Source organism: Centroberyx affinis, unplaced genomic scaffold, assembly GCF_046629955.1.
Source record: "Centroberyx affinis isolate AG114_WGS23_722 - 3 ecotype Tasmania unplaced genomic scaffold, CSIRO-AGI_Caff_v1 ptg000348l_1, whole genome shotgun sequence".
Lineage (NCBI taxonomy): Eukaryota > Metazoa > Chordata > Actinopteri > Beryciformes > Berycidae > Centroberyx > Centroberyx affinis.
In genome coordinates this window covers 217,210-243,927 of record NW_027279020.1, presented here as the reverse complement: position 1 = coordinate 243,927, position 26,718 = coordinate 217,210, and the positions used below count along the sequence as shown (strand labels likewise).

The window sequence follows — 26,718 nt, the reverse complement described above, 5'->3', positions numbered from 1 at the left end:
AGAACACCATTCAGAGATCCCGCCGCCTGATAAGTAACAGGATGGCTGCGGTACAAAGAAGCACTTCTGGTTTGCACTTCACGGAATATTTGCATTTAGTGTAGCCGAAGTTCAATAGTGACTTCATTCCTACTAGGATATCATGACAGAATATGCTAAATAATTCCAATGGTTAAGCTCTGGAAAGCTTTGACGAGCCTTGACGATGAACTTTGGATAGCAGATTGCCACCTAACGTGACCCTAAATCTTGGGTCTCTGTGTTTCCCAGTGGGGAGTGGAGAGGAAAATCAAACTTTGCATGTTAGATAATTGCATGAACTCACATGGGTGAGTAACTTGGGTGATATGATAACTGTGTATCACATATCAGCGCCTGTACAGGGCCTATAGATTGTTTCCATGAAGTCATGCTTTATACTCAGTGGTGGAAGAAGTACTGAGATCTTTTACTTAAGTAAAAGTAGCAATACAACAATGTAAAGATACTCCATTACAAGGAAAAGTACTGCATTCAAAATCTTACTTAAGTAAAAGTACATAAGTATTGGCAGCAAAATGTACTTAGAGTGTCAAAGTAAATGTACTCATTATGCAAACTGTCCCCATTTAGAGAATTATATTTTTCATAAATTATTGGAATATTAAAACTGATTTATTGACATACATGTACATGTAAGCAGCATTTTAAAGTTGTCAGCATGAAGCTAATCTTAACTAAATCTTATCTAAATGTAGCTATACTTTTGGGTAGTCTAATCTATAACAATGCTATTTTATAGTTATTTTATAAAGATGATCAAATGTTTTAAATAGAAAATATTAATCTGAAAAGTAACTAGTAACTATAGCTGTGAAATAAATGTAATGGAATAAAAAGTACAATATTTCCCTATAAAATGTAGTGGAGTATAAGTACAAAGTAGCATAAAATGGAAATACTCAAGGAAAGTACAAGTACCTCAAAATTGTACTCAAGTACAGTACTTGAGTAAATGTACTTAGTTACTTTCCACCACTGTTTATACTACTACATGAGGGAGTGAAATCCTCCACAGGTTAAACTCCTTCCTAGTGAACTGCTGCCCATCCATATCATATCATTAGCAGCAATAAACAGGCAGAAATAGATCCAGAGTTCAAACTAAGGAAAGGAGTCAATAGTGTTTGTTGTTTTAGTCTCCAGCTGGAGACAGATTGTGTCACAGATTATGTCCCATGATATAGAACAGAGGGCAAGGCCTTCACTTCACATTTTAATATCTACATTCTACTGGGGCTTTGAGCAGTGTTCAATAAATCTCAGTGTGTGCGCCGCAAATCTCTTTTTCTCTTCTCCAAGCACACAATTACTGTTTCATGTACAGCCTGTACTGCCCCAAAAGAGATTGCATTTCTTAAACCTTCCAAAGCCTGTCTTCTTTCTGATTTACCACAAATGCCATTCACGAACAAACACGTGAATGCATGTGTGTGTGTGTGTGTGTGTGTGACTGCACTATAGACATAATATAATTATGATAGAGGGACTCGCACAAACAGGTCACCAGTTCACACGCTGATAATAATCTTCTCTGCACTTGCAAACCCTAAAAGCTTCTTAAAGTGTGTGGAGCGCTGGGTTTTCAGAGCCATCCTGACTCTGTTGTCAAGCGCTCTGGTGGCACCATATGGCGAATGGCCCAGTCAAACCTGAAAGGGAAAAAACTGTGGCATAGTCTGTGCTTAGGCTTTGGACTTTGTAAAGGCTTCCAAGAATTATGGCAGACTGATTATGGGTATTCATCATTTTTTTAAATGACTGCCAGTGCCACCAGTGCTCAAAGGTGGCCATTGTGCAAATATCTCACTGGGTTACATTGCTGTTAAATGTCAGAAAGAGGATGAAAAGAGGCACTGGGGCAGGCTGATATCTTCTAAAACTACAATAGATTCCTTATGATAGGACTAGGGAGAGGACAGAGGCATTGATTGAACAGCGTCTGCTTAAGGCAGCCTGTGACAAAGACAAAGGCAGAGGGGAGCCAGATTGCAGAGAAGCGCTTAAGTGCTGCACAGGAAACGAACTCAGTATCTGGAGCAGACGGTGCACCAGACCATGGATAATGCAATGTTAAGTTTCTCACTGGGCTGCAGCAGCGGCAGCAAACCGCTGCATGCACACGACCCCGGGGCGCCGCCTCCAGACGTGAAGTGATCAGCTTCCTCTTCACCGCTCCTTCAGATCAGCTGAAGCCTGCAAACCGCTGGCACCTCCAGTCAGGGTCTTTCAACGTGCTTCGTCTTCAAGCGAGGCCCGATGTGTTGTGTCGGGGCAAAGATGCTCTATACACCTAAACCGTCTCTGGTCGGGGTTTACGTCAAACCATAGTCTGACTCACTGCCATGCGCTTAAGTGCTGCAGTCCCTATAAATCACACTCTGTCAAAGGTTGAAGATGTATAGGCTGCAGCATGTAGCCCCCCTGGACATCTTTAGATCAGAGATGAGATGATTTAATGTCTGTTTGAAAACATAAAGCAAGACACAGGAAATTGGCAAGATCACTTAAGATGTCAAACAGGATGAACCCCTTAACTCCCATTCTTGTTAGAAACACCAATGACAGACCGCACAGAATGATTTTCTCATTTTTTAATAATTGCATTTTATTAATTGAAAACAAAACAAAAAACAAATGCAAATAAAAAAAAGAGCAAAAACAAAAAAACAGTATCATTAGGTAAGAGAAGGCGAGAGACACTTAAATAAGAAGAGTTCCATGTTGGTAAGGGCAAAGGTGAAAGAGGGTTGATGTAGAAGGAGGAGGGGGGGGCGGGGGGCGTTGTTTGATGGGACAGGTTGGATTATGTACACTGTTTCTCACTGCAGGACTGGCGCGCCCCGTGAAGGGAGGGGGCTCAAAGCAGCAGGTCGGAGACACTGAAACACCAGAGAGAAAGGCACTATCCAGAGAGAACAAGAAAACAAAACCAGAAACACAAACACGGTAAACAAACACACACACCGGACCAGACCAGAAATCAAAATGTTTAACAAAAAAAAAAGTGCTTGACCACACGCCACATTGGACAAAAAAAAACAACAACAAAACAAAAAAAACTTTTACATCATATAAGCTGATCTCTCAACTTTTAGCATAAAAGACAATCTCTCATTTTTTTTCTGAACTGTTAATCTGTGCCAGCATCAGGGCCGCACTGGTGATTACACAATGTGATTATCGAAACTCCGCCTCTTTGCTACGTGCAGGTATAGCAAGGAGGAGAGCGTTATGCGTGCATGTACTGAATGTTCTGAATATGCATGTTAATTACCTGTACGCATTCTCATATATCTCTCTCTTCACAAATGAATATTTGACACCATTACTAACTCAGCATGTCTTGGAAATCCCTTGCGTGGTTGTGTAGTTCAGTTCTCCGACCTTGCTTCCCTCATGGTAATGTCTGTGGACTCAGTCAGCTACATTCACTGCCCAAGAGTAAAATGGCTGCAATAAATACATTGGCGTGGAAAAGGTGGCTGACCTTTTACGGGGCTTCGTAACACAACAGCTCTTGCAGCATACATGGCTCTACTTGCTGGTCGACATTTAGCTTCCTGACAGGATTGGTTTCTTTTCAGAGAGCAAACTGACTTTCCTTGCGTTACAGACAAGAGAAATCTTTTCAAATGGAATTTATGACGCCTTAAATATCATGCTATATTATCTGAGGGCCCTCAGATAAATTCAGAAAAAAAAAAAAAATCATACTGACAATTCAGCACATTCTAGAGCTACTAGGTCTTATCCAGACTAACAAAAAATTGAACATAATTTACAAATGAAAAAAAAAAAAAAATACAATTTGTGATGAGAGGTAAAACAGACAAACACATACAAATATATAATATATATTCTTAAAAAATGGATTCTCTCTATAGTTGATTTATTTATACAGCCCGGGGCTGATGTACAATGCTCACGTGCCAATGATCTTGGACATGGAAACTTATTGTAGATGGCATCAGTTTTTTTTTCTCTCTTCTTTTTATATTTTTACTTCTATTTTTTTTTTCTTTAAAACAGAGTTAGGATTTATCGGTAGGTATTTCATTTAGGTGATTAAAACAACATGCGGCAAAGGAAAAAAGAAACATAAAAGAAACGGCAGAATGTTAAGAAGTAAAAGAGAGGACAGAAGCAGCTGTGGGAGTTTCTAGCGGTAGAATCATTCAGTTATCTTCACGGTTGGTGCACTACGCTTAGTTTCTCTGCATTTATATTTCCCTCAATGACAGTTCAATCCTGACCGAGGTATTCACTGGGGAGGTGAACGTTCTCAGTACAAGTAAAAGTTGATTTTGCTCAGCTGCCACCCACACAGCGACGCCTCCGACAGCACTACTCCTTTTTTTTCCTCTCTCTTTTAGCGGTTTGCGTTCTTCCTGTCTGCTCCTCTTATCGTGGGATGGCGGGAGAGGGGTGAGTGGGTGGTTGGGGGTTGGATGGGGCTTGATGAGATCAGGGACGATGGTGATGATGGTGGTGGTGGTGGTGATGGTGGTTGTTGTTGTTGTTGTTGTTGTTGTTTACATGGTCTGACTGTTTACATGTTCCGGTTGACAGGTGTGACGTAATTGCGGGGGAACATGCCCGTTTGGCCGTGGCAGCCTCCTTTCCACCAGTTGGGGTCAGAGTTGTCCAGGACTTGGATGAAGTCGCCGCGTCGGAAACCCAGCTCTCCTTCCTCCTGGGGGTCAAAGTCAAAGAGCGCCTGCACATATGTGGGATGCTGTGCAAACAGAGAGAGGGAGAGAGAGAAAGAGAATCCAAGAGAGGTGAGGGGGGTTATAATGTCAAAAGAACAAATAATGTATATGTCTGAAACACAATGATATTGATTTCTGAATCAACTGTGACCTTGCTGAACTCAGCCCATGTAATGTCCTGGGGTTAAGCAGGCAGAAAAATGATTCATTAATTCAGTGGCTAACTGTCAAATGTCAGCAGAGATTCTCCACTGAAAATTCTCCATAGTCTGACTCTCAGAGACTCAATCAGCATAATAGATGTGTCTAGAGATATTTCTGCTGACTATATTACTATGTTTATGTGTGTTAAAGCTGATATATAGTATGCCTTTTTCACTTCTACAGCATTTTGGAGTTGACTGTCAGTGGGTTTTCCCAGTTTCCATCTAGACTCAAGGCAAGCGTCTATGTGACCATTCCTGGTTTGTGTTGCAGTAAGGACTGCTAGTTATATCCCCAAATTAAGAGACTGTAAAATGCTGGTGCACCTCCAAACAGTTTGCATACACAGCAATACAACTAGGTTTTTTGAATACATTAACCAGTTACATGCAAATCATTCCTTGTTGGATAATAAACAAGATCAGCATAAATGTTATAAAATGGCATGTTGCTTTCATCCGTTCTGTGATATGGGTCCGCAGGGTGATCTGATGAAATGAGTCAGTTATTTCAGGGGAGGGAGGCCAGTCTGACGGTTCAGAGGGACCAGGAATGACTCTGCAGTCATCTGCTGCACTGTCCTTAGTGGCTAAACCATCATTAACTTCTCTTCAGGATGCCATTGCTTACCTGGGTGACCTGCTCGATGTCACGGAGGAAGATTTGCTGATTGCGGGATACAGAGGTGGAGCGGTGGTAGTCCACTAGCTCGTTCAGAGAGTTAAACTTTACCACCCACAGGAAATACTTTCCAGCCCCGTCACGAAGGACCTTGAAATGCTGGACGTCATTTCCAAACCTGCAGACAGTAACAAAGAGGAGAACTATGAGGAGCTGACCTCCAGAGAGAGATATGGAGAGATAGTGAAATTAGAATGACAATGGACAAGTTTTCCTTTTGATAGCTAAAGATAGTTGCTATGAAAGCGTCAACTCGGCTCACAGATTTAAATAAAAAGGTACAGTGAGACATTAACCACACTTATCAAACGAATTAGTCATGGCTGTGACAGACTGGCAAGCGTATAATCAAATGAATTAGTCACGCTTGTAACAGACAGATAGACTTATTCATTACTAGCTGGCCAAGTGGAATAAGGACAATCCAGACAATTGTTAAGATCAATATCTGGGCAGCAACTTTGCATATGACCTACAGTGACATGCTGTGTCTTTTGGGAAGGTTGGAACGAAGAAAGACACAGATAAGGGGAAATGAACTCTATATGTGTCAGCTAAAAAATTGCATGAGAGGGAAACACAGTTGAAATACGGGAATACAGCCCCAGTAGTGGAGGAGGAGCTGGTGGCCAACATACAGTACATCAACAGATTATGGATAAACCCTCGTCACCAGAGGGCAGCACTGAGACTTCACAAGAATAAGGAAGTGGCAGTGCTGATGACGCAGGGAAGTACCAAAATATGGAAAATAAGGTACTTCATCCATTTGTCCGATGTAAGGATGATGTTAAGTTGTATTTCTAAAAAACAATGTGTGTCTGAATCATATTTTCCTGTGACTGATGCGCTACTTACTTCACAGAGAGGGAGAAGTCACCCGGCGCACTCTCGCTCTCTCGAATGAGGAAGGCCCCGTCATGCCTCTGTTTGTTCAGCATCTCCTCTGCTTTGGCCCTTGGAATTTTCCCAAAGAACCACCTGGTGGAGATGACACATAGAAGACACATACAGGTTGGAGAGAGATGAGTAAGCCGAGCACAGTCAAGTCAACCCAAAGCCAACCCCATAGGCTTTTGACACGTGTAAATGTGACCCGATACATTTACCCAATACTGCGAACAGTTGCTGAGAGAAGGCGGGGGAAATCACAATATTGCAAAAAAAACAAACCCATCAGATCTACGCATGTGGACGGGCCCAGGCATGGCGGGGCTAGTTTGCTGATTCAGACATGAGGGCCAAACAAACCTCTGCTTTCTCCCTCATCACAAAGCAGGGCATGCCTTGTTTACACGGCTCTGAGATTACATTTCAGATTAAGCCATCTGCACTGATCAAACCTTTAATGCTGCAAGTAGGGAGGGAACATAAACCATGTTGTGTGTGTGTGTGCACCTGTACTCTGCATCCTGTGTGTGTGTGTATGTGTGTCAGGACAGACATCATGGGTGATAAACCGCAAAGTTCACCAGCCTTTCAGTATTTTACCAGTCAATAACATATCATGAATAGTAGGAGTAGTACTATCAAATGATGGTCTGTTACCTGCCAAAGAGGCTGCTAGAACAGAGCAGCATTTGTCTGGTGTTCACTCCCCATTTGTGTGTGTGTGTGTGTGTGTGTGTGTGTGTGTGTGTGTGTTTACTGTGCTGAAAGGATGTAGATTTATGTGACTCTCCCTAGAAGCTTAGCCTGTGACAACAGCTACAGCAGCCAGGGGAAAAGAGACAAGGCTCCATGGTGACATTATGAGGTTCTTGGGGGGAGCACCTCGATAAGAGGCGGGCTCTGCGTGTTTGTTGGTTGGTTGGTTGGTTTGTGTGTAATGCTTTTTGCAATGCGCAGTGCTTAGGAGAATTACTCCATGTGTTCTTTAGGCTGGGCTCAGCCCTAAGAGCCCCATATATGGGAAATACAGTGTGTGCTCGTGCATCGTACACAGATAGTACAGCAGAAGTCAGCGTTTCTTATCCCTGCTTCATCAGATCCGCCCATTAAAGAATTAAATATTTTGTGATTCTCTTAGTTACAGTGTGCTACCAAAGCGCACTTGTTTCTAAGGAGAATCTGTGTTCCAAAAATCTAAAAAATGAGGAGCATTATCTGTGAAAACATTTACCTGTCCCTGCTTTGAATCTCAAGTTTCATCTGTTATTCTTTTTCACTTTTTTTTTTTAGGTGGCATACATTTATTTTTAGGAGCATATATGCCACTAAAATGATAGCACTGTGAGAGAACCCTGACAGAGAGTGAAAGAGATGGAAAGAGAGAGAGAAAGACAAATGGAGGGCAGGGAGACAGAGCGAGTGAAAGCTCTTTACTTCCTTTAATAATTAAAAAGTACAGCCAGCCCAAAGATGACATCTTGGCTCCTTTGCACGTAAGTGAAAATCAATAATAAAATGACCAAGTCGTAATCCGCTTTGCATCTGTGCTTGGCGGCGCAGCAAGCCCGGCAGCTCTGAGCACAGTTCCCTGTCTGATAAAAGTGATAGCAGAGCAATTAATGGAGCCAAGGAAACAACAGGCCCACATGGAGACAGACTGGCAGTACTGAGTCATATCTACTATCACTACAAAAATAGTCTTCACACTCGCACACACACACACACACACACACCCCTGTCTGATGGGGAGTGCTCTTCTCATACTCATAATATGCTCAAATTTGTAAAATTATCACACAGTGCAACTCTAACTACTATGCTAAGCATTAGCCATAAAGCATTAGACAATCCTGACTAAATTCATGTTAAAGGGAAAAGATCCATTTACGAACAAACAGCAGTGAGACTTTGAGCTGAGCCATACTCTATTGTACCCTACTGTATGGCAGAATTGTGTGTATGTCTGTTGGGCAGTGTGTGTGACTGGTGCTGCCTGGTGGCACTTCATTGTCGCCATTACTACCATAGCAGACGGGCCTATGCAGGCCAGGACAAAGGGCAAACTCCAGCCATACCACTGCCTCGTGATCACTGTCGCTGGTCCGTTACTGTACTGGGTGGTTTTCTTCTAGTCTTTATAGTAACTCTATATTCCCCCTCAGAACAACCAGTGGCAAAACTATGGTAGAAGTCAAATGGAACTGTTTGCACGATACTGAATCGCAGGTCTGAATCGAATTGTGTGTAATTGTTGGCTTCTTAGTAGGGATGGGACAATACATCAAAATTCAATATATCACAATACAAAAATGTGATAAAACGTATCGTGGGACAGAAAAATGAATCGTGATATTAGCTCCATTTTATTTTGCTGTAGTAATCACAAATGAGACAGCTTGCCCATCTCAATTTCACAAGCTCTCCGTTGAAATATTATTTGCAACGAAATTTTTAAATCGTTGTTTACATTCTAGCAAGCCAATGCCATGACAATAAACATAATTGTGCACAGTCTTATTTTGTTGTCATTGAATTTTATTTATTATTATATTTATTACATCGTATCGTGGTTGTATTGAACCGCGAATCGTATCGTATGATAAGCATATTGTCTCATCCCGACTTCTTAAAATGTATGTTAGGTGCATTGAATCGTTGATTCCGTATCGACTTGGGTCTCAGAAGGAGAGATACACCCCTAGTGATAATAGTAAGAAATACAGCCTGTTGTTAACTACACCCTTTCACCTAGTAATCAGTATCAACAGTCAACGCTTCTATTCTGTGAAGACTAATCCTGGCTCAGTATTGATGTTGGCACCCTCAACTCCTGTTGCAAGAGGGAGTCTTTAGGCATAAATCAATTCAGTTATATGTGAGAGAGAAAGATGTACATTAAAAATGTCTCCTTCACATTTTGCTGACCATGATAACATCCTATTTGGAATCTCATTTGTTGATAATAAAAAATGAAAATCCGTCAATTCAAAATAGTCCTTTCAAACAGCCCACTGTTTATTTACAGTGCCTTGCTGCTATATTTCCATATGTAATCAATGTTTCCCATGGAGAGCTGCTGGCGAGTGGAGCTTGGAACATTTTGATACCTTTTTCGTCAATAGCGCTACCGTTGGCTGCAGGTGAAGAGGGGCAAACAGGGACTCTCTCTCCCACAGCAAGTCCATGGTGTCTCTTGTAATTGGTTGCCAGATTAGTTCTGCTGCCTGTATATTTCACTGCTACTCAGCAAGTTTTGCATATTGCCACACTTTTATCAAGTTTCCCAACTTCATTATAAAACTCAAAGTAGGTCTACACTTGTGATTTATTGGTGTTTGGTTATTCTCTTTCAGTTGACATTCTGGACAAAACAACAAGCACATTAGGCAGAGAAGCGTAAGGAGGGGGGAAAGTTCTTTTTTTTGTTGTTTTTTGAGCAAAGGGCAGATGGGACACATGATGTGAACCTTCACTGGGCTGACAACACTGGCAGAGACAAACATATGGACTTGAAGGGAGAGAGAGAGACAGAGTAAATGACATTAGGCGCCAACAAAAAGAAAAGTGAAAACTAGCTTAGTGCTAGTTTCAAGCTTGCTACGTGTTTCATCTGTGAAGCTGACCAATATAACAACTTAAAGTAACAAACCCACATCACACAAACGATACAGTATCTGCACCCTATCGAAATGCTTTTCTCTATTAACAATGGTAGTAAGTGCCAAGATACAACAAGGCACCATAAGTTCTTGCGTAGAACAGAAAAGTCCTGTGGATGCACAGCTCCAGCCTGCTAAATGGCACAGCCTTTCCTGTCCTTTGATGTGGTTGGGATGAATGGCAGGCAGGAAAATTAATCCTAAACCCCTGATGAGGAAGTAACAGAGTTGAATTTGAATTTACCTCAAAACAACGAGACAGGCAGTGATAACGGCTAAGCACACCTCTATCTTCACATGGACTCTGTGGTAATTAGAGATATGCCAAAACAATCAGAGTCTTCGAACTGTTTAAGTCTCATGGTCTCCTTATCAAATCTGTCACTTCAAATTGGAATAGTCTAAAATTTTAAAGCACTGTTTACAATTGGTAGGCTAAAAAGGCAGACTAATGCTGCTGTACATGTAGCGCTCCAAGTTTGGACAGTTAATTAAGGTTGGATTAACAACAACAAAGAGGAATGTTTAGATTGATCGTATCAAAATAAATACAACTCCCAAGTGATCTCAGTTGCTGAGCATGCCATAAATGTGCTACCTTAATGTTTACATAGATCCAACTGAAAGCCTCATGTCTTTTATCGGCAAATCAATGAATGTATTCATTTTGTTTCAATGTGCAGTTTAAACCAAGCAATCTGATTAATCAAAGATGAATTACAACCATGCTGATAATTCCCATAAACAACAGCTAACCATGCATTGTTAGGTGCTATGCCAACTCTTGTAGTAACCAGGGTTACCAGCTAGTTAGTGATTTGGTTTACTCCCCATTTATGTTTGTGTATTAATATGAAGAAAACTTTGCACTCAGTACAAATGCGTTGGCAACCATTATATAAAAGCTATAATACCTTTGAGAACATTAATTGCAATGATTATAAGAGGCTCGGCGCTACAGATGGTATGAGTCATAGACGAATATTGAAATCGCCATCATGCCCACAACCATGGTAAAGAACACCCACCTGGGTAGTATTGCTACACTGCCCCCCCCCCCCCCCCCACCCACCCACCCACATAAAATGAATAGTCAACCAGCCCAGTACAATGTCTTACATCGCCCATTCCTTATACACAACTTCACAACTTTCAACTTGAAAGTGAAGGTATGCCCTCCAGTTTTAAATGGTTTGCTGCCGACAGTTTGTATCTGATGCAACAAAGTTGTTGATCATATCTATCCAGGCTACTTGTGTGTACCTGCATACTTCCTGCTTTTAAAGAATGGGGAGGATCAAACTCTCATATTATGCTAAGAGAAAAAGACCACAGACAGTCATTGGGACAGGCAGAGCCAGCCCCCATCCACCTCCAAAATCACATCTGATAGTGACCCAGCGATGTTGCAATAAAGTCAATATTCAATTAAGCCTAAGAGGCCCCGAGCACATTAATAAAGAGAGAGCTAATCTGGCACTGAGCACTGTTCCAGAGGTGGTGCCCTCGAAGGATCCTGTCGTTCTCTAGTGTTTTCTCTCTCTCACACACACACACACACGCACGCAAAATGCTTGACCAGGGTAACACTCAACAAGTACAGTAAAGTCCCCAGAGTTTGGATAGGACAGTTGTACTGGGCCCGCTCTCTTTCAGGTCCTCAGTGAGATGACCACAGAACCAACACTGCTCAGGCTTTACGCCAAAAAAAATGTGAGAGTGAAAAAAAAAATCTTGTTTTAAACCTTATCAAGTATAATCACATTAGTTCTACAAAACCTCTCACTTCACTAGTGGCTACATGGATTTTTGAGATCTAGCTGTCCCCTAAAACTATTTGAACCTGGTTGTCATTTTCTTAAAATGCCCATGTCATTTTTCATAAGAAATGGGCTGTACTCACTGGAAATACTCAAATGCTCAAAAGCTCAGATGCATTAGGGCCGAATCACATGCAGCGCTCTACTACGCTTGGAAAATGCGAGGCGCTGAGTGGACAGTGAACACAGAACATTTATCAAGTGCGCTTGGACAAGCAACCAAACACAAGACAACAACTTCACACGTTTGTTAGTAGTTATCTGAAATAATGGATTACCATCACAGTAAAACTGTCGTAGTAGCTTTACTTCTTGATCTAGATCTTGATGTGGAGCAGAAAGATCTCGCCATGAATACATCCCTCTCTCTTTCGCTTTCAGGCTATGTGACATGCGGTGCGCTTGCAGAGTTCCATAAAGTTGAGATGTTTTTATCTCAGTGTGCCATGGTTGCGGTAAAAAAAAAAAAGGTGCGTCGAAACGTCTGCCACGCGCCACCATTGAAATGAATGGATTTGAGCGCGCAAACGACGCGGCATGTGAACCGGCCCTTAGAGCAGCAGGATGTGACATATTGTCTGGTAAGCTTTCACCAATGTATGAAGACTTCTACTTCCCCAAAAACTTGACATTAGAGAGCCTGGTATGCATAATACTTACGGATGGGCCTTCATCTCTATGTAGTTCTTGGGGATGAAGCCATCTTTCCCGTTAAGCTCTGCCTTGTACCAGTTCTGATCGCACTCCTCGTTTAATACCTGGTGAAGACAACACAGACAGGAAGGTCATTCATGTGTCAGTGCCACGCAGAAAAAATGCTCTAATAACAACGTATCAAAGATATCATTTGGTTTAGACACACAAACAACTTTCTATATTTATATTTGACATTTTAGGCGTTTAGCTGATGTAGTACAAGGGTCAGAGCCATAGTACCCTGACAGTAGATAGGACAAGCTATTCCTATGACCTTAGAAGGAACATGTATGATAGATAACTGCAAGGTAAGTACTAAGAAATTAGGAAACTAAGCAGAGGGGAAAGGCAATCCAATAAACTATAAAGAATACAATTCAAAAAAGCCAAAGATTGGTTGCAATAAGTAAAGAGAAAAATAATGTGACCACCCTTCAGCTACAAAGAGGGGCGAATTCTTGGCAGTCAAGACTTCACTCATTTACTACCAGTACGCCTCAGTGACACAGAGCCAGCTGTGAGGGCGTTCATGTCTGACAAAGCATGGGTCCTCTGCAGGTGTGGTGGGGCAGCGGTGCGGCAATGTGTGTCTAAGCGTGTGTGTATGAATGTGAGTTTAAGTGTGTGTACGTGTGGGTGTGTGTATGAGAGATAGATCCTGCTAAAGACATTAATCTCCACTCTACAGTGGTTGATTTAGTCATAAAGCTGCCCCTGTGTATTCCCCCACTCATGAAAGTGACATTAATTTTTTCCACTTGAGGGGAAAAATTGCCCTTCTCAAATGAATGCCTCTTCACTCAATATGCCTTTTGATTCATTGGAGTTAACAGACTTATGATTTTTATGGTTCTGATCAACCAATTTAGAGCTCATTGTAATATTCACTTCAACAAGACTAACCTAGGTAAAATAAAAACTTAAAAGAACAGATTATTTTAAGCCTATTGGACTCTGGCTAACTCTCATATTTCTTGCCTTTCACACCTTCACATATATATGTCATGGATGGGGCATAACTTCGGTACACACTTGTGATGACTACAGAATACTTCATAGCCCAAGAGCTGTCAAAGTGCTTGCAATTCTGTTGACAGTTTCTAAATGTGTAAAAACAAAAGGCAAAGCTATAAAAAAAAAGAAGAAAAAAGGGACACAAAAGTATTGTGGAGGAAAAGGAGTGCGCAACATCCTTCCTGAGCGCTGTGCGTTGGCACTGGGTAGAGAGGGAGAGAGAAAAAGGAAGAGGGTGGGTTAATGTCACACCAGGGAGTGAGTGGGGAAGAGAAAGATGAAAAGACAGAGTGGGTGTGCGTGTCGCCGCTGATAAACCAGAGGGGTTTCAAATGTAACCTGAAGCAAATAAACATGGGACTCTGCTATTGCGTACAACTTCTAAAACCTAAGCTCATCCCTTGTCAGTCACACAGCGGGCCTCCAGGTGAGAGGCTAAAGATAGGCTGCCACAAACAGAATCAAGCACCTCATGTCGAGCGCCACAGCACTTCATAGTTCATAGTGTTGAATTTTCACACATATTGTGTTGAATTTTCACATGCTGTTGGTGCCTTCAAGAGGTGTGTTTACGAGAAGAGTACAAATCAAGGACCTGCCGATGTATTCACCAGTGGGAAAGTCAATATTTTCTCCGACTTCACGACTTATGACATTAAAGTGGGCGTGTAAGTAGTTTCAACAATGGCGGAACCCATGGACACATTTACTGCTTGCAGTTCGGATTTGACTTCATTAAATTCCTCTGCGAGTACAGACTGATCAAATGAGTGTGGCGATGTCACTTTTCAGAGAAGAGAGAATCTCAGCCTTCATGTCCGCCATATTAGCTTGCTCATCGGTATCAGTCCTGCTAGCGGCTCCTGTGTACTTGTACTTTCGTAATTTACTGGCCATTTACGTGAAGAAAAGTAGCAAAAACTTGCATAAACAAACATTAACAAACAAACGACGTCAGTTAGCAACTTTTTGCGAGAATATCGTACCAATAATATAGTTTTTTGTGCGGATTTCAGCAGAGCTCAAAAAAACACAGCCTACTCCATTGCTTGCTCGCTAGCGCCCCCCCATGGACACATTTTACGGTCTATGGAACACACACACAGCCCACACAACTGGGCTTCTCCCTCTCATACATGATAGCCTACGCACGCATTGCCACACACACATACCTACAGGGCAGCAGTGGCGTGCCTCTCATTCAGTAAGCTAATGTTATGACTCAACTTCAGAAAGCATCAATTTCACACCTAATGTGCATCCTTTCCTGCATTATGCTGCTGGAGTGCAAAATAGTTCTGCATTTCCCTTGATGTGACCAAAGAATAAAAGAGGCACAATCAGAAGTGTCTTTGAGGCGTCCATATTTGTGGTATTCATGACGAAAACCATTTCGACTTCCGAACATGAAGGCAGCATGTGTTTAACACAGAGAGAGAGAGAGAGAGAGAGAGAGAGAGAGAGACAGAGAGAGAGACAGAGAGAGAGAGACAGAGAGACCACATCAGTAGGTGTGACATGGCCTACTCTGGTCCCCACAGCTTTGGGTTCATCTTCCCAGCTCTAATGGGTGACTGCTGGGTTTATCACCCAAAATACGGCCATGTCCCCTCTAGTTTTCTTTAAATGGAGGTATCTCCCCAAATATATATATATAAAAAATGTGAAAACCAGTTGTCTTTTTTTTTCTATTCACCCTGCACTAAAAACATCAGATGCGTGTCACATACAGGGATGCAAACTCATGGAGAGTGAAAAAGGTGACAGATACCAGGGTAGACACAAAACCACTCAGAAATCATTCACTTAAGTGCCCTATTTTGGGATCAAAAAGGTGACTAGTTTGCATCCCTGCACATAGGAGGGAAAAACATAGCTGCAGTGTGAACATAGACCTAGTCTACCTTTGAAAACAAAGAGCTCAGTGATAACCGCAAGGAGGCCTCACTTTCAGCAAACACCAGCAACACCTTAACCACATGTTTTCATGTTTTCCTTAACTGACAAACTTAATTGGCCCAAACTGAAAATTATCCTACTAAAACAAACGCAGACAAACTTTTAGTATTTTTAGTAATAATATTATTGTAATTTGATAAAATACAAATGAGGCACACAAACACAATAATAACCACATTCACTTCTTGAGTAGTACATTGCTTGCGGGTGGGTAACTGAATGCTAAATTTCTACAAACAGAGTTACGGATCCTGATGTCAGGAATGATGTCTTACTGGAAACACTTAATGTATTTGTGGTTCATTCTCTTCAAAATATTAATGGATGGCTGGAGGAAAAAAAACCCTCATGTAATTACATGAGGTTTTTTTTCCGCCAGCCATTGCATTCTAAACAATTTCAAGTGTTGTTTACTGCTAATGAATGGAAGGTCTCAACAAAACCTTAGTGATGGTGGCTACTAGTGATGGGCGATATAGCCAAAATTTTATGTCACCATATTTTTTGAATTTTTTATGGTAACAGTTTACATCACGGTATCTTTTTCTGGTAATTCAATTTCAAAAATTGTTTATGAATGAAAGAACCTTCTGGAAATGCCTATGTTTGGCTGAAAATATAAACAGTCCAGTTAACTGAATATTTGGCAAATAAAGGTATTCTATCATACTAAAAGTATCTTTTTTTTTATATGGAACATTCACACAAACTTCATGATAAAAATAGAAACAAAATAAAAGATTACTAAAAAATTGGAAAACAAATAACTTTAAACAAGTTCTTCCTCATCTTGATGACGTTGTGTGTCAGGGGTTTACAGGACATGCTTCACTCTTCTCCATGTCTCCTTGTGCTTTACGTGCAGATGGTGTGGTGAACGTAAAGCAGCCGTGCCCCGTGATTGATGGTTTTGTGACTAGTAACACCAATTGGCGGCGTATAGTGCGTAGAGGCCCAGTTCCATTTCGTTTTAACACTCAACCGCGGTAGAAACAGTATTGCTAAATCTCTACCAGTATGCAAATTTCTACTGGTGATAGTAAATATCCTAAAAGGTGATGATGTTCTACCAAGGTGAAATATATATATCACTTTAACCCTTCCTCATGACAAGACAAGCTTTTGGCCACAGGAGTTATAAAACCAGCCTTAGAGCTGTCAGACTAGTGGTTAAGGAGTTTGATTTAATAAGATTGACTACTCTTGGTGTAAAACACCCCTCTCCCACTAATAAACATGGCTGGCTGTGCTCTACAGTACAGAACAGGCCCTGACCAGTCCTGATCCACAACACAGCAGCTGAAAGGCTTACACTAACATATTATGGCTTATGTGACAATATATTTAATTTCTTTATGCTCTTCACACATCTAGACATTTGCACATTTCAGAGGAAGACTGAGCAACACCATTGAGTCATGCAGTCCCCATTTGAATCACACATGAAAAAAAAACCAACCTAGGCCCATCCCATGATCTCAGCCAAACTCATAAGCACCACACAGCAGGGTATTAAGCCCAAAAATCAAATAGCAGGAAAAGAAAAGAAAAAGGACTTGATCCAAGTGTCACACAACCAAGCTGTCATGTAGCTGAATCTTTGAACAGCTTGAAGTGAAGCGGGGCTAGAATTAATCTCACCTTTCCCATCCAGTGAGACAGAATCCTGCAATAGGGGATGAGTCAGTTTTACTCAGAAGTTACGTGAGTCAAGTTTATTGAGAAACCTTTCATTTCACTGTCTTTGATCATATTTCATCTGCATAATGCAAAAAGAAAACTAGAAATAACCGCCTCGAGGTTGTATGCCTCTGCCAATAAATTTTGTTTTATCATTGCAAGGACAATCTTTATTTATTGAACATATAATTAATGTGATTATTAGGTAAACTTAGATTTTGGTGTCTGCAAAAGTAAGTGACAGCACTTCCACCGTTTTTGTAGAATGACCCAAGATCGTTTTCTCAGCTACAGTGGTCAGCAAAACATTATGATGTCACAGTGAAGTTGACCTTTGAACTTTTGGATATAAAATGTCATCACTTCATAATTTTATCCTATTAGACATTTGTGTGAAATTTTGTCATAATTAGCGTATGAATTCTTGAGTTATGGCCAAAAACGTCTTTTGTGAGGTCACATTGACCTTGACCTTTGACCACCAAATTCCAAGTGGACGATTGTGCCAGACGTAATGAAATTCCCTCCAGGCGTTCCTGAGATATCGCGTTCATGAGAATGGGACGTACAGACAGACGGACGGACGGACAACCTGAAAACATAATGCCTCCGGCCACGGCTGTCGCCAGCACGGAGGCATAAAAACACTTCTGGCTAAGACGGGCAGGCTGGCGGGAAATCCTTTATGCAGCAACATCACTGGATTTTTTGCCAAAAGACAGCAGTACAAAGATAAACAGAAAACATCAGCGACAAGAAAAGCAAGACTGTTGACAATCCCTGTTGCATGTCTGGCTCAAGAAACATTATTTTTTTCCTCTGTCCCTCTTTTTTCTAGCTCACCATCTTTCTCCTCCTCCTACATCCTTTCCACCAAATTTATAATTTCCCCCTAGCCCAGCCCAGCCCAGCCCAGCTGTCCAATTGGCCCCTGTGCAGTGTGAGTGGCCTGGGTTGATCTGCTCCAGTGAGCCTGCAGCATGCCAGCTGTCACTGGCCTTACCCAGCTGCTCACCCTGCACAAGACCAGCATTACTGGAGGAGGGAGTGGCCTGCGATCAAAAATGTAGGTAGATGGAAATCAGAGATGTAGGGGTAGGGGCGTATGTGTGCGTGCCTGTGTATGCTTGTGTGTACCGCAGTGGAGTTAGAGATATTTAGGTAACTTGTAGATAGATGGGAGGGGCCACAGAGGGGTGTGTGTGTGTTTACGCTTGTCCATGTGGAGCTGCCTGAGCCAAGACTGAAACAAAGGGCATCAGGCAGCCTTGGCCTCTGGGCTGTATGTGCTCAACATGTCTGGCTGACACTCTGAACTCCAAATGACTCCCTGTTCCTTTCTACTGATGCCACATACACACCCACAAGCACACTCACTCTCCATACTGTACATCTCTATCGGAGTTCAGCATGGTGAGTAGTTGACACACTAACTGCTGACTCACAGGAGGGCTCGGTTTTGAGGCTCCAGAACAGTGCCCAGGGCTTACAGGCATGAGCTGCATGTGACGGTGTGACTTCTTTGCATGAACTACGTATGCTGGCGTAAGAGAGATCCAAGGAGTGGGCCACACCGGAGTGTGCCTGCCCTGGGGGTGTCTTGGCAGTGGTGGGTGGAAGGGAGGTGGTGTGTAAGGTGAGTCAAAGGGAACGCAGAAACAGCTACTTAATGAGATGTAACCAACTTAAGACTTCACACCCAGGACAGTCAGAACACTGGAGTTTGAGGTCAGCCAGAGTGCAGCTCAGATGCTTTGAGCCATGACAAAAACAAGCAGTACAAATGTCCTCAGGTGGCTGGATTTCCAAGAGGTCAGAGACACTGTGCTTCGTTCTGAGGACCGGGTTCAAGCCCCCCGTGTTGGTAGGTATCCACCCTGCTGAAGTGTCCTTGAATCCCTACCAGCTCCAGGGGCGCTGTTTAAAAGCTCACCCTGCAGTTTGACCTCCCTCAAGGGAGGCAAACAAAAAGAGAATTTCCTTGGGTGGATGAATAAAATATCACATTATAATTCCAAGTAGTAATTACTGCAACTGTGGAAATTCCTGTCCATCGTGGTCAAACAAAGTGAAATAATCAGCTTCCTGGTTAATATAACTCACCAAACAAACTAGTGTTACATCTGGCACTGTTCACTGTTTAAAAAAAAGAAAAGAAAAAGAAATTACACTATCCCCCTACAATACAGTCTGCCTGACAGACTCTTTGAAGTCCTTTCCAAACATGGTAGACCACTCAAGGTGCTGGCAGTCCAAATCAATGCAAGTAACCTTAAATAAATACCCAGCCTGCAATGCAAGTCGATAATAGAGCAGAAGAGGTGCTGCTATCTACAATACCATATGCTAAAAAGCTTATGTCAATTTCCCAGCAGATTAGAAAACAACAAACTATTTGAACTGGGGATATCTATTTTTTTTTTGCGTCCGATACCGATCCAAGTTATTAAATATCTGCCAGTAGAGTACTGATCCACTATTTTTGTAGGGTGTTTTTTTTCCACTATTGTTAAAAAAATATATTTTTACACTGCACTCTGTAAAAAGCTTGAATCAATCCAGTCCATAGTGAAATGCAGCAGTGACATGAGGCTGAACTCCAAATGTCTGTAGTGAAAGTAATTGCGGTCATATCTTGCAATCATGCAATTCAATCCAAGAGGTGTTCACATACTTTGCTGTACAGATGTAGGAGGGCTGTGTCTGAAAGACAGTGGTAGGAGGAGAAAATACAGTGCAGCTCCTAATGCCCCATTAAACAATGACAGCCCACATTTTCCACTGCTGAGAGGGGCTGGTCATCCAATGCAAGAAACTCAACAGTCCTCTGTTATTTTTTTTTTAGTAGTATTACAATTGGCTCTGCTGCTGCAACCCCTCGAAACATTGCAAACAGTACAATTAACTGCTTTCGGTCTCCAGTTTAAAGTAACTCCAGACATGTCTGCTACGCAGCTGCATTCAAACCATGTGCCGCACAGCTGTGGTGGACAACGCTTGTTTAGGAAAATACTGTTTTACGTCAATTTATATAAATGGATAAATGGATATGAAGGTGATCAGACAACCTATAGCAGATACCATACATCAAAATTCACCGGGAACTGATCCGACCGTGATACTGGATAATGGATCAGCGCATCCCTAGTTTGTACCAACCAATGTTTACTACTCAGTCTGCGGTGATAAAAATCTTGTGATGTCTGTTACTGTGCATTTAGGTAACATACCTAAACGCCCCGAGAGGTTGAAGGAGGGAGTGTGAGGGGAAGAAAAGCCAGACCTCCATCATGGAGCTTCAATTGACAACCGTTTATCAAGATTAGAAAGTGAGAGAACTTAAATCTTTATATCAGGTAATATGAAGCCACATAGGAGACATTTTATACAGCCAAGTCTTCCTTACAGGGCACTGCCTGTGTAACCACATTATACAAGACCTAGCCTTGAAAATGGCTGGCTAAGACAGGCCTTTGGAGTGAGATTTCAATTTTAATGCTTAGAGGTCTATCTGGGGCCTCTCAAACACAACCGAAAGAGCTGCGGTCCATGAGGAAAAAGAGAAATAAAACATTTGCTTGGTTGGCAGTTTTTTTCCTAACATACAGAGAGGACAAAACCGCAGCATTGTGTCCCTGAGTTAGCTCTGCCTCTCTGTGCTCCAAGCCAAGCCTGCATTGTGCTACTGCACTTCTGTGGACGGACTGCATTCCCTCCCTCCCTCCCTCTCTCTCTGTAGAGATTTTTTTGTCTTTTTAATCTGACTGAGGCACAATAGTTGTAGGAGTTTCTATTTGAGAGGCTAAGGTTCAGGCCAGGGATAATCTCCTCCACAGCTGCCACTGCAGACTGCCCCCCCACCCCACCCCCTCCGTGTCTCTCTCTCACACACACACACACTAAAATCTTAGTGATGACCATGCAGAGAGAAGAGTGAACTAATTCCTCTCGCTTTCTTGACCACCTAAAACTAAGACCCTGCCACACGGAAAACCCTGTATACAGCAATCAGTACCTAGATTATAGAAAGTAACATGCTGAGAAAGTCACTACTGCATAGGGCCCGCACAGGGCCCAATTACCAGGTATTGCCTAACAAGGGATGGAGAGAGGGATGGAGGGATATCGGAAGGGGGATGGTGGGGTGGGGGCAGAGATGAGATGCTAAATAAACCACGTGTCCGCACTGCATGCACAATCCACAGGGGATTGGCATGAATCAGGAGCATGGATTACGCTGGAGTGTGAATTAATCTGAGCCCCAGGCAGGCCAGCCAGATAGAAAGACAGACAGTCTAAATCTTCAGCAGAACCTCTGAGGCCAAAGCCTGTTGTGTCTGCCACCACCGTTAATGGACCCACTAGAGCCCCTTCCGCTGTCCATTTGGACAACAAACAACAACAAACACAAAAAACACACATTTGTTTATTTATTCAATTAGACCACAGTGACTGGTCAATTAAAATTGTGCACCTGGTCACCTGCAAAGTGTCAGCCAGCTACTGGCAAGAAGAGCCAATGGACCAAAGCTTAGAGGAAATACAAGTGTCAGAAACCCAAACAGCACACCACAGACCAGGGAGGGGATAAAAACATTCTGTTAAATTTAGTTCAATTCAAATCCTTAACCCACAAGAAGAAATTTGGTTTGCATGCATGGTTAAGATACACAACTTCTACAACGAAGGACAGACACATGACAGTATCAATCATAATACCAGAGTAAAGAGATCAGAAGAGGTTCATGATTCAGTGAGGCAACAAATTCACAGCGCAAATACAAAATCTGGTCTGCAAAAGGCAAACTTGGCCTATCTAATTCTTAGTGATGTGCCAACATTAAGTGAGAAAGATGAGAGGCTATATGTCATCTCAAATTGTGCAAATCCAGTTATTTCATGACCAATCCAAAACTATTTATGGCCAAAGGAATGAAGAAGTCCTTAGATCTCAGTTTGCAGTTTAGACACCCTCGAAAAAGCAGCCTTGGGGCAACAGTTCAAAGTCTTTCTGGAGGGGGATGGCTAGGTCAGTCCTTAACAGCACAGTCATTGCTAGCAGCTTGCTTGCTGCAAATATCCATGGAGGTGGGACTGGCTAACATCCCAAAAAGATACAGAAGACAGAGAGAACAAGAGAAGGCCTGTGATTGTACAAACTACCAAGTGTAGCCTGAGCACATCTAAGTGTCTGTGCGTGTGTGTGTATGTGAGTCAGTGCCAACTGTGTGGAATGTCCCTGTTGGAATGGAATGTCAGGCCTGGTATATTGACACGTTGGCGGCTGTGGTGACCCCTGCAGCAGCACCAGACCTCATACTGCAGACAAACCGATTCAGATCAGGACTCAGTCTAGGGGCTCTTGTGACCCTGAAATCTTTGAATGAAACTGTAGCACAGAAATCGGGGATCAATAAACTTTCATCTTATCTTGTTCTACTTTCGTCAAACTCTTCTTTTTTGTCTTTTTTTGAATGCACCATACTGTACTTTCGGCTGGGTATTGTCAAGGATCAGTATCAATATTATACAGCATATGACTGAAATCTGCAGTGAATTGATAGAAACTAGGCCTATACAGTGTCTCTGTACTATTGCCATAAATGATTATATGCATTACTTATGCATTAGGAGACACAATGAGCCAAAAACTGATTTTAACATTCACATTTTTCTTTAATAGGCAAATTAAATGTAAATAATGCACTCTTTAATGTGCTGTAGTGCACTGAAATAACTTACAATAACATATACACAGTTAAAATCCACATCTCATAGAGAGAGGAGTGAACTGGAGCTAAAATGTAAACATGTACGGACACTAGTAAGCAGGCTCAAATCCATCAGAGGGAGTCTGTGTGTGAAATGCTCTTTATTCCTCTTATTGCGATTCAAATGATGGACTTGATGTTTTTCCAGCTATGTGTGCATATATGCAAGTACATTATATTCTGACTGCATTTTTATGGACAGTTCATTTAATGAACGTAGCATTGTTGTTTGGGTTTCTGCTGCGTCGCACCTTGCTTACGCCACCCCCGATCAGCCTCCAAAAGTGTGATTGGACCGTCCACTTTGTTGATGGATCGGAGTTATTCCTAGCCTCATATCGGGGAGGGAGGCCTGACGTGTCTTGCAGTGCGATCAACTCGCGAGACTCATCTGGCTTGCGAGACTAGAATTACTATTTGCCTCTCCGTTTGTGTGGACACAGACATAGTACAACTTGAAGGAGCACTGACTGTTTGACGAGCAAAAGCGACCGATACCAGGCACTGCATCAAAAGCGCAATGAATTATGGTTGGTGTAGTTCACTAGAAAACAGAACAAAAAAACTAACAAACATAACTCCGATGCAGAGAACGGCTTGCCTATCGAAACGTTGGTGAATAAATACGCCTATTCTCTGTATCTGAGTTATGAGAGTGCAGAATTATTACATGTATTGGTGTACTGATTTTGTATACCCTGCGTACTGTACTTCATGGTATAGTACAAAGATGCAAGGCCTAGGCTGACAGAAATGGACACTGATCTCCATAAATTCACAGCGAGGGCAGGGGTGGGGGGGGGGGGGGGGGGGTGGAGACCCGGGCACTTGTGCTTTTAGCCCCGTTTCTGGGTTGCATGACAAAATGCAAAAAACATAAATAAACACAAAAGCCATTAAATGACTTTGACCTCCTTTGCTCCCAGCAGGGAAGCAGCAGACTTGGATAAGCACAGACCAGAGCCAGGGAGGCTCTGACGATGCGTGCCACCCAGACTCGGAGAGACACGGAGGGAGAGATTACACTGGCTACCAGTAAATGAAGGCTTGTAGCACTCTTGTAATTAACACAATGCTTAAGGCCATTACCACATGGGGAGCCTCCCCGACACCCCACAGCTGCCAGTCTTGAATACACATTACACCTCCGCCCCAAGGGATTCAGTGAATGTTGGTCACTCAGCAGACGAGTCATGTTCGTCACAAAGCCTGACAAAGGCTTCCACTGTGCCTGTAATGCCATAGACTCTTAAATAGCACTGGTTCTCAACCTTTGTGGCTCAGGACCACCAAGAATAAATTGATACCCACAAGCGCCCCCATTGTTTCAAGCGTAAATACACAGAATGGTACATTTCCCATATTCAGGCCATTTTACTTAATTATAGCAAAAAGCCTGAGGCTGAAAATACAACACAACAAATTTGTGTATTAGATTTTTTCAGATTCCATACATAATCTCTGACCCTGCAAAAATATCCCAACCATATCAGTGGCCCAGACCCCAAGTTGGGAGGCACTGGTATACAGCAGAATAAAGTTAGAAGAGACCATGTTAACATGCACGGAGAATTCCATTCTCAAAGTGTTTACTCAAGTAACCTGGTTATGGGTTGACAGATGTAAATGTCATAATGTAATTAGAATAACCCAGTTAAACTCATATTCTGATTATGAAAAATCTGGCTAAAATGCCTGGCTTACTCTGATACTAAACGGGCTATTATGGCATGTAAACATCTTACTCCTGTTCTGGATCACTGTATGCACAAGCTCAGACTCTCGCTCAAAAAAACATGGCAGTGAGCAGTTCTTCTCATTACTATTGGGATCATCAATTCTTTCCCTGTATGAGAAGTAACCTACTATTGCTCAGTCAAACAGGGAGGGGGAACTGGCAGCTGCATCTTTTCATACTTACTTTTTGCTGGCGAACTGCTCTATCTGTGGGCGGGACATCCCAGGTGAACAGGAATATTTCTGTTTATTAGTTTATTCTTGCTAACAAGGATACTTTATTGCAGGGTATCAATGTTGCTTGCAAACCATAACCACTCCATGCATGTTAATGTATTCATTGATTCAAGATGTAATCATCATGGTAATAATGTTGTAATTACGCTGTTAACATACAAATTATTGAGCTATTGTAAAAGGATTAATTAAAATGTACAAATTATGATACCATTTCTATAATGAGCAATAATTTTAGTTAATCTTCAGGCTACATAAGACAAATAATGAGACTGAGCAAATATTGTAGGAGAACTAAAGAAAAAATGGAAAACAAAGGAATCCAGTTATATTAAATATGATCAAAGAGCAAAAAATGAGAGGAAGCATTGTATCAAGTGTCTACCCGTGTTGGGACTGATGTACCAAGGCTAAATTCCTGTCTCTGAGGAAAAACAGTTCCAAATAAAGCTCACTGATGGCAGAGATAGGAGGCAACAGGCAATCCAACAGTTATATTTGACTCTTTATTACGGGAAGACAATCTGACAAACCCGAGCACTGAATCATAATCACTTCCCCACTGAAACGACATACTGAAGATGATGGACCCAACAGCCAAACGTGATGGGTGGTAAACTCTAATTAACAGCGCAACTGTGATAAGTGATACGGAAGGATATTTTTGGCCTTGCCCCAATCCCTCCCTCCTCCTTCATTCCCACTAGGCTACATCAATTTGACAGAGGCGGGTGGCGATCCTCTCCTACGTGATGTTGTTCATTGCAGCTGGAATTCTCATTCCAGTGCTCATCTTGTTTTAATTTGACTCAAGCTCCGGCGAAAAGAGACCAAATCTGTTGTGCGGTAAACAGATGTGACAGCTTAGGCCACGTGCGTATTTAGGGACAACTGTTGTAGTTGTATGGCATTAGGCGTGGGCTTGGAGCTGACCGATGCCTATCGCAGCTGCTCCGTGGGGGAACGGGCCAACCAACCGCCACCGTGGAGAATGCATCTGCCTCTCTGCAGACAAGAGACTGCTCACACTGACGCACAGCGCTTCCCACAAGAAACACAAGCCAAAGACTATGTGAGGCAAAGGGTGATGATCCATCACCTACTCAGTTATGTCACAGAAAGTAGGTCACCATGATCATAATCAGTCATGTGTTTTGCATGTACTAAATATTGGCAAATCAGTGTTGAGAAGAGTCAATTTTTGGGGTACGTTTCCCTCATATACTGGGGGAGACTGGGGAAGAAGAAAAAATCCACCAGAGAGAGAATGGTAACTGGTTTAAATACAGCTGTCACTCTCTTTATGGTACATAAGGAGGGGGTGAGATGTGGAGATGAGAAGGAGAGTCCTAATTACAGCTCTCTGACTCAACGCTCTGGTACAGAAAGGAAAGTAAGAGAGAGAGAGAGAGGGAGAAAAGTGAAAAAGGAAAATGAGAGAAAAAGTGACAAAGAGAAAAGAACAGCAAAAGAGAGACAGAAAGCACAAGAGACAGACAAAGAGACAGAAAAAGAGGGAGAGAGAAAAAGAATGAGACAGGGAACCAGTTCTGAAGAATCACACTCCTTGTGATCAGCTTAGGGAAACTCCTCAAGGGTAAATAACACAAAATGA

The 26,718-nt window shown here is 42.2% G+C and overlaps 1 protein-coding gene across 1 annotated transcript in view; it reads right to left on the bottom strand.

The window, feature by feature from the left end:
- Positions 1–2,646: 2,646 nt before the first annotated feature.
- Positions 2,647–26,718, bottom strand: part of grb2b (growth factor receptor-bound protein 2b) — a 42,249-nt gene continuing 18,177 nt past the window's right edge. Inside the window, exons 3-6 of the mRNA XM_071515396.1 lie at positions 12,670–12,767; positions 6,498–6,620; positions 5,589–5,757; positions 2,647–4,777 (exon numbers count right to left, since the gene is read on the bottom strand). Of these exons, the coding sequence (XP_071371497.1) occupies positions 4,592–4,777; positions 5,589–5,757; positions 6,498–6,620; positions 12,670–12,767 (576 nt within the window). The 3' untranslated portion in view covers positions 2,647–4,591. The remainder of the gene's footprint in view (positions 4,778–5,588; positions 5,758–6,497; positions 6,621–12,669; positions 12,768–26,718) is intronic.